Genomic DNA, 14,628 nt, shown 5'->3' on the forward strand with positions numbered 1-14,628 from the left:
TAACTCCATAACTTTGTATTTAAAATTTGCTATGAACCTTGCTATTTAGAGGTAAAGGTAAATCTCTTCTAAACATCAGCTGCATAATAAATTTCAGAGGCATTGATTTTGATTGGAGACAGAAGTCTTGCTGTAACAATGCCTCAGACCACTAGCCAGGAAAAGAATGGATGTTGAGGCACTTCATTAAGAGAATGAAAACAAGTCCTTCATGCACAAAAACCATTAAGATGACTTTTGTCAAATTTATCACCTTGTGGTAGATAAAAGAAAATCAAAAATCAAGTATAACTGCAATTTCTCAGAAATAGTCTCCATTTGTTCCAGCTATCTAGAGCCTTTTCTGATTCAGTTTGCTGTTATTAAATAAAATACATGGAAACCAAAATTATCTAACATTTTTATTTGAATGTAGAGACCATTTAAAACTATTATTAATGGGAGAGCCTCATAAAAACTGTTGGTGCTTACACATTTAGAAAGAGATAAATATACTCATTACTTATTCAGTTGAAACGAGAATATGTAAATGATTTCTGTATTAATATTACTGTTTGATGAACATTCCTAACTCTACTTTCACAGTGGATAATAGCAAACGTCCTATGTATGTGTGTGTGTGTGTGTGTGTGTGTGTGTGTGTGTGTATATAGGCATTAAGGGAAAATGAGGCAGCCTGTGAAGTGAACCAAGAAAAAATTCACTTCTCATAAAAGTTCTTTTATTTCCAAATTATTTGCTTTAACCAAGAAGTAATTTACTTTGTATATATTCATTTCTTTATCTTAAACAATTACTCAGTAGAATTTTAAAATAAGAAGATATGTGAGTTTTTAAAATATCATAAATTCATATATCATATTTTATGGTTATGTGATGGTAAACATTATATTAAACAGTTGGTTCAGTTTAATTTCTGTTTCTGTGACAAAATCCCTGACTAAAACCACCTTGAGAGCATTTAGTCCATTACTGTGAGAAGCCAAGATAGGCACTGGAAGCATTACAACCACATTCACAAAAAGAGAATAAATGCATAGATCCTTGCTTACATATTATCACCTGAGGCTCAGGTAGCTTTCTTTGCTTTTATAAAATTAAAGTCATGCCAAATGGAATGGAGCTATCCATACTGAGCCATGTCAGTTAATAATTAAGCCAAAGCATTAGAGGCATGCCCATGGCAGCTTATGGAAATAATTCCTGATCTAGAATCTCTTCTTGGGTGATATTTTAAGAGGTCAATAAAACATGGCATCACACATGTATCATCTCAAAATATATAGCTCAAGAAGAACTATAGTCTGTGGAAAAAAAACGCACACCAATAGTAGTACATTTAATCTACGACGTTGACATCAGGACACTGTGTCTCCATGCCCATGAAAGCAATCTTCCATTTGAAGAAACCAATGTTACTATGAATAGTTGACTCTATTGTCTTAATGTTTCTATAAAATTCTTTTAAGAGTTTTTTTTTTCTGCAAGCTAGTCTAATTTAAACAACTATAGATTAGTGCATTGTGTCATGTGGCTATATTTTTTTTTAAATAAACAGGTTGCACTTGAGAAAGGTTTATTATGTTTCATTTCAGGATCATTTATTTAATTTAAAATCCTTTTTTTATAGTATGGCAAAAATATATGTAATATAAAATTTGTGACTTTTACCATGTCAAGTGCAATTTATCATTAAAAGCCTATATGTAATTCCATAAACACAACATAACTGTCTCCAGAATTTTAATCAAATATTTAAGATATGGTTAATATTCTTAGAAAGAAAACATATCTCTTATAATTTTTCTTTTCTGCTCATTTATTGAATTCTTCATAATCAGTAAGAATAAAACTATAGAATCTACTTGATTTCTTCCTTTACTACTTTTGATACTTTAAATTATACAACCCTGCCCACCTCAGAATTCATAGGAAGAAACCTGATAAAGATTGCCCAATTATGGAGAAATTCTCAAGAAACTTGCACCCGAATGTATCCCTTACATTTAGCAGCAAAAATCCCAAGACTGTGTCCAAAATAAAACTTACTTCCATATGATATCTCATCCTTATTTTTTATAACTTTATTAAATCTGAATTTTTGAAATTTTGTGTATGTGTAAAGTTAACTTGATTGCTTTCACCCACTAAGCTCTGCTATCTCCTTTACACATCATATGCCACATTCGTGCCTTTATTTTCTTTGGTGACTAAGTCAACCAGAAGCATTTCTGGTGCCATGGTTTGAAACAAGCTATTGAAACCTAGTGAACTCCATAGAAGCCAAAAACCTGAACACAATGACTGCTGTCCCCAAGTACCTCCCAATAACCAATACATCAGCCAGGTGGATTATGGCAGAACCAAATCCCACAAGTATATCCCAAATTCAACTGGCAACAATTGACTGGCAACAGGCTGAGTCTTATGTAGGCCCAGTGTAGGCAAGAGTGGTTGTTGGGACTCTATGATTGCAAAAACTGTTTCATACCCTGGAGATAGTATTACATTGCCCTTCTCCTGGTCTTGTGCCTCTTAAATTCTTTCTCTTCTGTCCTCTGTGGTATGGCTTTAAGTTAGAGATTATGTAATGGTTTTGTTCATAGATAAGCACTCAAGTACTGCTTGTTCTCACAATATTAAGGATCTCTGAATTACCACATTCACGATCCTTCCTTGTAAGAAGAGCTTCTCATGCACGAAATTAGTGTTTGTCTTCAAGTATAAACATTGATATTTATAGGTAGCTTTAAGGTTAAACAGGGTTAATTCCTGTAAGGTCAGATACTAAAATTTCAACAAAGGTCAACATCATATGTACTGAGGCAATCCTTCAAATATTATGAGTCCTTATGATGCTTTATTACTTGAAATTTGTCTTGGTGCAAGTTCAGAATACAGTCTTACAGAATTCAAATGTTTAAGTTAATATTGGTAAACAATAATTTCTTCCCTTAAAGACAAAGCTGGGAGTTTACCGAAACAAAGTAATCAATCTTTTATTCATTTATCTGGATGAATAAACTGATATGACTCTGTACATGCAAGTACAAGAGAATCAATGGAAGTAAATGTATATTAAGAAGCAAACATTTGTCAAGGAAAATACTCACCCAATAAGAGAAACACAGATATTGTGTTCTTTTTGTTCTGCAACATGTGCAATAACAATATGTGAGCATAGAGTACAAAACAGAATATGATTTTAAAGGTTCTGTGTGGTTATTTGGGTCTGCGCAGATGGAAAAAGAAAGTGCAGTTTCAGATTACAAATGGTGCCCAATGTGAGGCCCAAACCCACTACCCTAAGATTAAGAGTCTCATGCTCTACTGACTAAGTTAGTAATTCATATTACTAGAGTAATATTATTGAGTTTGTTATTAATATAGGCCTCTGTGTGTTTATTTGGGACTGAATGGCTACAGGACCAGGCAGGACAGAAACTTCTGTCTGCATTATTTTCTTTAATTCCTCAACTTCAGATTTCAAGAGATCTCAAGAGTTCAGAACAGTGTCAGTTTTAGAAATGAGATGTGCAGGGCCTGCAGGAAAAGAATGTTCAGACCGTTCTCTCTGCCCAGGCTAGGGGAGCTGAGTTTGATATCTATACCCTACATGGAATGCCAAGTGCAGTGGTGTATGCTTGTAATCCCAAAGCTAGATGGCAGTTCCTCAGGGTTGCTGAGCTGTCAGGAATCTCTAGGTCTTTGGGAGAGAACCTGTCTCAAAAATCTATGAAAGTTAACTCCTGAGAAAGACACACAAGTTTGTACTCTGCCTACCTCATACACAGAAATGATGTTTCTGTAAACTGCTACAGAAATGACTATACACACCAATGCACGCAAACAAAAATGCACTGAATAAATTGATGAATTTGCTAAAGGAATGATGAGATACACGCATCAACAGAATGGTCATGGAGGGTTTAGTCTTGAAAGGAAAATATTGAGTGAGTGATACAGCTCAGCAATTATGGACCTTTGCTGTTACGCCTTACAACTTGTATACAATTCCTAAAGAACAAAGGGTTTAAGAAGAGAACTAATGCCACAGAACTGTCCTCTGATTTCCAACACAAACTTGGTCTTACACAAATGGGTATATGCTGGGAGCAGTGAGACCCCAAATCCTGAATTTCTTGAAATCCCCTGATCTGAGTGCCTACAGCTCCTCTGAGCACGAGCCCTTCAGGAGTTCCTGATGGCAGGAGAGTGGTTTCTGGTGGGTTTGGCTGGGGCATGGCTATCTCTATATAATCTGCCCCTGAACACAATAAAGGGGGCATTCTTGGGGAATTCAAGGATGACCCGTGTTGCTGTCTCTCTGTTTGTGTGTGTATTTTAACCTCCATCCCCCTTGCCCGAAGCTCGCGAACTGGGTAATAGCGCACCGAGCGCAGACATGAGGGCGCTGTGCAAGGCATGTATATACACATACTTTCATACACATGCACACACACACACACACACACACACACACACACACATATATATATATATAATACATGAAGAAAATAAAGGAAAAACTGTTTCTGTGTAAGGTGTGCATGAATCCAGAAAATGATAGACTTGTCATATAGAAAAATGTAATTGCTTTTTGTAGTGAGGAAAAGGCTATCAATGACTAAACTGAGTCATAGGAAGAAAGAATTTTGGTCTCATTTTCATTTGTACCTATGCATGCATAAGAGTTTATAGTTGTTCCTTGACAACTAAATGGGAAAACACTAGCAAAACTTAGAGGCTGAAGGTGCATCCTATCAGGCCTACCCTAAGAAACTGAATTGGCTCTCTGGAGTCCACATGATAGAAGGAGAGGACTAGAACAGATTCTTGCAGGTATACTTTGACATTTTCTCACATACACATGCTGTGGCACATGCATTCTCACTAAAGTATTAAATATTTAATAAAATTATAAGTAAAAGTCTCATCACAATTTGAGTTTGACACTACTAGATGATGTGCTATATGGAAAATACAATAAATGATCTATGCTTGACTGAATTACTGTTATTATTTTAGCAACTGTGTTTGTGTATGACATGAGCACACGTATTTGTATGGGGGCATGTGGAGCACAGCGGGCCACCAGGTATGGCTTCTCTGATTCCTCACCGCACTATATATGGAGGCAGGGTCTGTAGGTGGAGAGAAAAGTTCGCTGAGTCAGGAGATCTGTTGAGTCTGTGTTCTCTGAAGATCTCCTCTCTCCGTCTGCCAGTGCCAGGATTACAAGTGGTCTACCACACTCACATGACAGTTACATAAATACCTGGGAGCCCAATCCTATGACAAGTACACGGCAAAAACTTTTCCACAGAGCCATCTGCACAGCGCCTACTTATTATTTTCATACACATTTATTTATAACACAGTATCTGATTGTAGCTATAGCCAAAAACTGAAAACTTTTTTATTAATTATTAATGACAAATGGGACATTATAGATATATTCACCTACAGTGAACCCAAAGTATAGCATTATTAATAGAAGGAAGCAAGTCACTGATGATGAACCCTGGAGCATCATTTCTTATCTCTTGTTTTCTTTCCTTCTCTCTCTCACCCTCTTCTTTTTATCCCATTTCATATAGTATTTTCTCGGCTTTGAAATTTTTAACCTTGGAATGAATAAGGTAGAGAAATGGGTGATGTAGAGTCAAAGCTATATGGACATTGAAAATAAAGGACTTTTTGTATAGTGAGTTGAGTAGAAATTGTACATGACCAGTGATATGAAGAGACAGCAAATGACAAGTGTCAAAACCAGGCATTTATTTTGAAAATGTGAACACTGTCCATCAGATAGATGCCGCATAGTGTAAGGTATGTAAGACAACACTGAGATGTGAAGTTTAAAAGTCGTAGTTTTACTAACATTGAAAATAGAGCATCAGAAGCGCATGCTGAAGAGAAGACAGATCGGATCAAATGGTGTCAGTACCAATTCATGAATAAAGCATTAGGACCAAAAGTGATGGATGTCTTTTCTGTAACTATTTCCTGCCAAGTGACAGACGAATTCTCAGATTGCAGTTCAATATGCATTAGCAAAAATATAGCAACGGGAAAGTAGATGGTAGCAAGCTCAGATATATGGATGTATGCTGGCATACTGATCTGAATGGTATATACTGTATTGATGCCTGATATTTTATTATTCATGCATGCATTTTTAGTTAAGACATAACCTACTACTGTCAAAGTCATGTGTACTTAAAATAAAGATTCTTCAATATCTACCTCTTACAACTCTTGGCTATTGGAATTTGATATAAAATAAATAATTCAACTTCCATATTATTCTGAAAGTTTTACTTTTTTTACCATGAATAAACAGAAATATAAAGTATTTCTTACACCAGGATACAAAAATAAAAATGTCTGCTGTATGTAAATATGCATATGCGATACAGATTCAAAACTGCAAAAATTTCATTCACCCAATTGTTAATCTATTCAATCACATACTAAATGAGTTTTAAACATAAGACACTATCCTGGACACTGAATTACCTTGATGGAAGGAGTCTCAAATAACACACAATAATAATTATATCTGATGACAGATAAGGGAGTGGGAGAAAATGGAATTTTTCAGCTAAAATAATTAGAGAAATTACCGAAAGACAAAACCGACACATTACGTAAATAAGACATTTTATGTGTTTTAAATTAGGTGGATTTTTTGGTAAACATTAAAGAATTGAGATGTTAATAGTAGTCTTTAGAATTATACACTCGCAAGTTTAATTACCTGAATTATTCTACGTGTAAATTTAATCTAAAAGTTTTAACAATTTTTTCATCCCAGAGTTGACCCAGATATATAAATGTGCTGTAACTTAGTTTACTTGGGGTGGGATGTCCTGGGCTTTGAGAAACACTGTCACTCTCTTGTTTCCCTCGTGACTACATTTGAAGATGCGACTGGGAAAGATCAAAATAAATAAATAAATAAATAAACAGCCACATTCCAGATGGAAGGGTACTTAGGTTATTTTAATGTTTCACTGATAATAAATATAGACATAACTACTTTCTTTTATTTCTGTCTAACTGAGTCAGGGGAAGCATTCTGTTTGTGGTATTGAGTCTGCTATCACTTTCCCCCACAGGTGTTATTAGGACAGCGTTGCCAAACATGGACAGAGAAGTCAAAGAGCAGTACCAGGTCCTCATTCAAGCGAAGGACATGGGAGGACAACTCGGTGGCCTCGCTGGAACAACAATTGTCAATATTACCCTTACTGATGTCAATGACAACCCACCTCGATTCCCGAAAAGTATGTCAGCTACATGTTCACCATATTTGCAAATGTTTCTAAAAGAAATTACTTACCATGGCATATTTTTCTCTTTCATGATATATCAAGATTTTGGTTTCCCCTCCCTTTATTCCTACTGTTCCTTCCTATCTCTTCTCCCATCTGAATCCACTCTATCTCTGTCTCTCATTAGAAAAAAAAAACAGGCTTCTAAAGGATAATAATATAATATAAAATAATAAAATATACTATGACATATCTGTTTTTAATATTTTTTTATTTTTTTAAAAAAGAAAACAAACTATCTTTTTTAAATTTTACATAGCATTCCCAGTTTCCATTCCCTCTCATCCTTCTATTTAATCCCCATAACCCCCAATGCCATCCCTTCCACTCCTCAGAGAGGGTAAAGCACATTGCTTTGGGAAAGGTCCAAGGCTCTCCCTACTATATCTAGGCTAAGTAAGGTATCCATCCAAAGAGAATGGGTTCCCAAAAAGCTAGTCCATGCAGTAGAGATAAATCCTGGTGCTGCTGCCAGTGGCCCCGCAGGCTGCCCAGCCATACAACCGTCACTCACATTCAGGGGGTCTAGATTGGTCCTATGCTGGTTCCTTCCCTCTCCAGCTGGAGCTGATGAGCTCCCATTAACTCAGGTAAACTGTTTAAGAGGTGAGTGACCATGTTATATCTTAATGCCGCAAAAAGAAAAAAAAAACATCTCTAAACACTATTGATATCCAGGAAGCAGGTTATTATAGATTTTAATAAAATATATATGCCTTTAAGTTTTAAAGGAAATTGTGCTTTGTGTTATGATAATATGGAAGAGTTAGTCTAATTATTATTGATCAACATTTGGGAGTCAGACATCATGGTAAAACCTGAAAGATCAGAGAAGCAGAAAAGCCACCAGTCCTCTCCTACCTGTTCCATTTCTTCCTCATAAAGGGCCGAAACCGAGACCCTTCTCTGCCCTGCCTTACTTTCTGTCCTCAGTCACCCAAAACATCTGTGGTCAATTATGGTCAACTAGTGCCCAGCTCTACTCTCTGACTCCAAGCAAGTTTCATTTGTCAGAACACGATCAAAATATCACACAACACATAGGCGGGTCCATAATGGTGTAATCATACCTTTGCTATTAAAGTGGAGTGAAATTACATTCTAGCAACTTGCTAGTGTACTGACCATGATAGCTTGCTAACTAAAAAATTAATCTAAATGCATAAAATATGAGGCAAGACTTAACTATAAACATATGCTACCATGCTTTTTATAATAAACAGTTGCCATATATAGATTTTGTGACTTATTTTTAGCAAGGGCATGTGTTGAACCATTTGAGAAGTTTAGAATCTGTCATGTTGTTTTTCTGAATATTGCTTTTATTCTGATCAATATGTACCTCATTGTAGATTTGTGATAGGTGAGAATTGCTTTACTTTCTGGGAAAATGGAATGGTTCTCACTTCTTACTTCTCTATAACTGTCTCCTTTAGAGATATGATGCTTCTCACACTTGCTTCATCCAGGTTTCTTTGGAGTGTTACATTTAACATGAGTTGGTACTTACTCATTTTCTGATGTATTTGCGAGGATTATTTCTGTGCTCCACAGAATTAGAATACTAAGGCTGGGTGGTTTCATTCATGATTTTAGAGGAAGCATGATTTAATCATTTGTAGTTCTTTTCCTCATCAGTTTTAAATAAATTGAAATACAGAATATTTTACTTTTAATACAAGTATTATTTGTTCCTGGGATTACATAAGAAAATTTGCATTGTTGACACTATTTCTCTATTTAGATGTTTTGTTGTTTTTTTCTAAATTTTATATCATCATCTTAACTTCTTTTAAAAAATTGCAATATATTTTCTTTGTGTAAAGGTTTCAATTCATGATCAATAAAAGTCTGATAGTCAAATATTATGGAAGGAAATTAGAAACCATAATACTTTAATGCAGATTAATTAGCTATACTTAGACTCCATTATATGTACATATTTCAATAGCCTTGTCATCTATGATAATGAGGTACAATTCTTGTGACTCAAATATTTTTTATTTAAATAATTCATTAAAATTCTAATTTTATATTATGGGATATGAATATTGGTTGTCCAGCCTCTCGTTCATGGCCCTCTAAAGAGTGTAGGGCAATGAAAACCTCTCTTGGCACTGGCCTCAAGTTGTACCAATAATTGTTTGGCCATTCCCACAAGTTCTATGTGTCCATTACCGCAACTCATCTTATAGGCAAGACAAATTGCAGGTTGAAGTTTTTATGGCTGGGTTGATGTCTAAGTTGCAATGCTGAAAGCCTTCATCTTCTATAACAACAACAAAAATAATAATTAGCGTAGCACTTGGTTGACTCTTAGGGTTTGAGGTCTCTATTGCTGAAGACATCACACAATTAAGATATGAAACTCAGGTAACATGATCTGGATCTGACTGGAAAATATCTTTCTGCAGTCTAGCTTGCATTTTATATATACATATACAGTTTAGGTTTATGTAAATGTAAACAGACACTGCTCATTCATTTTCCACCTGCCCAGACTCAAATAATCACATATAAGGTATACATACTAATTGCAACACTGTTTGGCCAATAATGTATGTGTATTCCTAGCTAATTCTTAAATCTTAAACTAATCAGTTTCTATTATTTTAAATTTTACTGTGAGGTTCATGGGGTGTTACCTCATGATTCTTGGGAAATTATATGCTGTGTGCCTCCTTCAGAAGCTACATGGCATCTGTCTAACTATGCCTACTCTCTCCCTATATTTCTCTTTTGATTTCCTGTCTGGCTTTACTCTGCTAAGCCATTGGCTGAAACAGCTTTTTTAATCAATCAATAAAAGCAACACACACAGAAAAACATGTATATACATATGTATGCATGTATTTGTATAAGCATATACACATATAAACATCTTGTTATTGATACTGAAAAGATAGGAATTAAAATATATATTTCCTCACTTAACAAACAGAAAAAAATACACTATGGCAAGGAGGGAGGTGAATTTATAATGTTTAATTTATTTCTAAAAGTAAGAATATCATTGATGCTATAATTTTTATCAATAAGAAACACAAGTATATCTCCATTGGATTAGTAGGGAAATATTTGTATAGACTGAGCATTTGAGTGGAAATTATCTAGTATGTCACAGAAGAATTTGAGAAGAGAATGTATTCCAAGGATAAGGAGGAATATTATTAAAATCTTCAATGCATGCCAAGCATAGCATATTTAAGGGCCAGCCTGTTCTGTAATTGAGCATATGGGTACAGAAAACAATTGTTTGTAGAATGCTGCAGTGCTAAAATAGGGATGTACATTTCTGTATTGATGTGTGCAACTTCAGTGGACTGTTTACATATATATCAATATGTTAGAATAATGTCTTTAAGGATGTGGTATATTTTGATGCTGAAGATGATGTCATAGGGTCGCTGTGCAATTACATGGTTTATATGAGTAAACATTGAGACAAAAGAAATGCGAAAAGAATTAAAAAAAGAAGAAAAAAAGAAATGCTGATGCACAGTGAAAGACATTGTTATCTTGAAACCTAAATAACAGATTATCCTAGTAGAAATTATCATTTTCTCTGCTTACAAAATGTGTTGTGAAAGACATGAATAAGAGATAATGAAAATATCAAATCTGTAATATGTAAGAGACTCTAAAGAGCATTTCTAAGCAGCACATAGAAACTGTAAATGAGGATTCGAGCCGCAGATAAAATCAGATTAATGACAAGACACTCTGCTTAATTTTTGTCTAAAGGATAATCAAAGAATAATGAAGTGATAAGAAAAGTAATAAATACAAATACCTCTAAATTTTAATAAGTAATTTTTGATAATAGTGCCAATATTTAATCATGCAAACAAAATCATTGTAACATTGATATGTATTTAATATGGTTTATAATTCTTTGTTTCCTTTTACCTTATAATTGATCAAAGTGATAAAGCAGACAAGGAAGTTTTATTGCAAGTTTTATTTAGCTAAAATTAACAAAACGCATGTGATTTCTGTTTCATACACTATAAAGGGAATGAAATTTTAATCTGTTCTCTCAAGCTGTTGCTGTATGATGAGGATAATTAGAAAATTAATAGGAAATCATGCAAATTGCAATAAAAGTTATTATAGAGATATGCACATGATAGAAATGCACAAGGACATCTGCAAGCACATGGAGCAAATCTTAGAGGGTTGGGAAATGAAAACATCAATATCATTTACTGAGAGCTATTCTAAGACTTATTAGTAGCGAACAAACAGACTCCTAAGTTGTGAGACCAGTTAAAAACATAAGGTAATATCGAAAGAAGTCCATATATGGAGTTACTAGCAACCTAGCAGTGTAAAAACAAAAACAACAACAACAAAAAAAAACGAAAGAAAGAAAAAACACTTCTAAGTAATTACCAAATTAAAAGTGGGGATAGTCTCTATTGTATGAATATCAGAAGAAAGCTATTTAAGATATGAACTAAAAACCTAGGAAGACTTAGGTAATGTTTCAAAAATGCAGGCAAAAAGCAGAAAATTAAAACTGAGCATCAGATTTAAAAGTCAGTAAATAGTGGTTTTCAAGTAACTACTTTGGAGTAAAATGTTGATATAATGAGATTTTCAATCTTTTCTTGATTATCTTCATAATGTCACACAAAGGGAAATTATGAGAGACTGGATTTTTGAAGAAAAGAAATATACTAAAGAAAATTTAAAATCCTTACATTTCTTAGCAGATCATTACATTAGGTGTTCACTTTATTAATAATTTAAAAGAAAACTACAGTTATTTTAAGATATGCTATAATATTGTTCCATATTCCTGAAACTGCCAGCGTGGCCCACTTTATTAGGTGGGAAAGAGATTACATAGAAAAAGCAAATAAATGAAATGTTTACATATTTAATGGAGACTTTAGGGGAATATTAAATGTATTCTGTATAATTGATGAACAATGGAACGTTATTGATGTGTTTGATATACTGTGAGCTCTTGCCAAGGTCTCCATCATACTTAGTAGTCTGTAACAGTAATAGAGGTTATAAATTAAGTATATTAAATATACATAGTTTGTAGAACCAGAAGCATTATGTTGGCAGTTATTAAATGATGGAATTGGCTTCTTTGACATATCCAATTTCAGAAAGTGTTATAGGCAGAAGACTCTTCTATGATAATATACATATGTTTTCAATGCTTCTTCTAATCACCACAGATGTAGTATTAAATATAATGTTAGTTACCTATAATGCAGGAATACAATATATGAAGGAAAAAGTAACTAGAACAAGAAGAATTACAATCAATTTTCCTCCTTTTTGTCTTAAAGAAAATTTAATCAATTCACAGTTAGAGCTATGGTTTCTTCTAATATCACCTTGAGTTTTCTAATGCTTTTACAAAAGGCAGTTAGTTACCTTGAACTTTGTGTTCAAAGTTTGGAAATAATCTCCTTACAAGTAACTTATCAAAACACTTACACTGGTATTTGCATATTACAGTGGCATTGAGGTTATGAATTTTGAGTCATTCATGTTTTTTGAGAGTTTATGCCTCTGTCCAGTATTGATGGATTTACAGAAAGGGGGATCAGGTGATGTGGGTGGAGTGAATGCAGAATCATGTAGTAGCTAAAAAAAATAATAATACCAATACCACTTCACTGTCCTTTCCATCAGGCTTGGGACCTGGACTTTTTAATTTTATAGACTGGTAGTTGGTTCAACCCAATCATCAAAGTCAATTGTGCTCGTCTCTTAAATCTATGTTCAATCGTATCACATACTGAGCTGTAAAAGGCTATGGTTGGAAACTTTTCACAACAGAAACGAACGTACACTTAAAATTATTTCCTAGACTTAGTGCCTCTGCCTCCTCCAATATAGTTGTTAAACATTTACTAGGACCTGAATAACAGTAAATTATTATAGTAGTGTCAATCTCATAGTATTAATGTGAGGATAAAATTAACTAACTTTAATAAAATGCTTAAAAAATTACAGAAAATGGAAAGGACTACATGATTGATTGCTACAAGTATATTCTCTACTTTGTGTTGAAACCCAGATTGCCTAAAGGTTTCATATATTTCTTTCCAAATTATCTCTGTGGTAGAATAAAAATTAACATGGTGCTTATGAGTACAACAGAAAGGATTCATTCTATATTTTCAGTTATGTGTGACAAAAATATGTCACCTGAAGAAGAGGAAAGTAGTAAGCAAAATAAAGTTCGAAGCCCACTACGTAGCACAGACATAAGGTTTGCACTGTGTATTCCCAGTAGCAATGCCTAGGATACTCTCTAGGAAGCAGTATGTTGATTTTAGGATGTTAAGGGACGTTTTGCTCTGGAGGAAGGACTCCAGGTAATGTAATTGTAATACTATTGTAGTATTCACTGAAATAGTCAACTATCAGTAAAGGGATTGGGCAGTAGGGGCTTTAGAGAATTTCAGAGCTAAGTCACAATGTGTGTAGGCCAAGATACTATGATTTTCAGGGAAGATATTTAAAATATTAGTTTTTCAATCTATCTATCTATCTATCTATCTATCTATCTATCTATCTATCTATCTAAAATATTAGTTTTAAATACTATAACTATTATATATGTGATATATGTATACACAGATATTTGATAATAATTTTAAATATAAATCTAAGAAAATGCATATAAAATGGATCCAAAATATAAAAACATTGAGGAAGAAGAAAAAAGAGTAAGGAAATAGACTAAAGAAAAAGAGTCTAAGTACAGTCTGAGGTTTCTGGCCTTGACTGTCAGGTAGTTTATGGGTAGATTAATGAATCATGCACATAAGAATAACGCAGAACAATTACACTGATGTATTTTTACTTATTTCTGTGCTGCCTTCTTTTTCTAATCATCCCAAAAAAAAGATATAATGAGAAATGATTTGGGTAGTTCAATGCTGATACTAGAATTAGATGAATAATTCATGAACAGGTGAAATTTCAGAAATTTTAGTAAAAACACATTTTTTAAAAAAAAAATATTTCAAGTCATCAGTCAAAACCTGTATTTAATGGTTATTAAAACATCATTTTACAGTGAGGGATGATAGGAAAATTTTGCCCAGAGGAACTATTGTGGAGAGGGAAGCAGCATTGTCATCTCATAAAGAAGTGGAAAATTACCTTTCCTCGCTAGGTTTGGTGGAGAGCCTTCTGCTTGCCCTGAGCTAATAATAATGCCCAATTTTCTTTTCATGACAATGATTGGAGATTTCATGACAATGTTTGCCTTGTGTTTAGAAAAGTTAAAATGTCCGAGGAAAGGAAG

The 14,628-nt window shown here is 33.9% G+C and overlaps 1 protein-coding gene across 5 annotated transcripts in view; it reads left to right on the forward strand.

Annotated features, from left to right (window-relative positions):
* The window catches only part of Cdh12 (cadherin 12), an 820,788-nt gene that overhangs the window by 751,795 nt on the left and 54,365 nt on the right, over positions 1–14,628 (forward strand). For all 5 annotated transcript variants that reach the window (XR_005972342.1, XM_041632151.1, XM_041632149.1 and 2 more), the window contains one exon: positions 7,125–7,292. Coding sequence is in view for 4 of the 5 variants with exons in the window: in XM_041632151.1 (XP_041488085.1) it covers positions 7,125–7,292 (168 nt within the window). In the remaining variant the exon portion in view is untranslated. The remainder of the gene's footprint in view (positions 1–7,124; positions 7,293–14,628) is intronic.

Source organism: Microtus oregoni, unplaced genomic scaffold, assembly GCF_018167655.1.
Source record: "Microtus oregoni isolate MIOR12 unplaced genomic scaffold, Mior012 000040F_ref0000088, whole genome shotgun sequence".
Classification (NCBI taxonomy): domain Eukaryota; kingdom Metazoa; phylum Chordata; class Mammalia; order Rodentia; family Cricetidae; genus Microtus; species Microtus oregoni.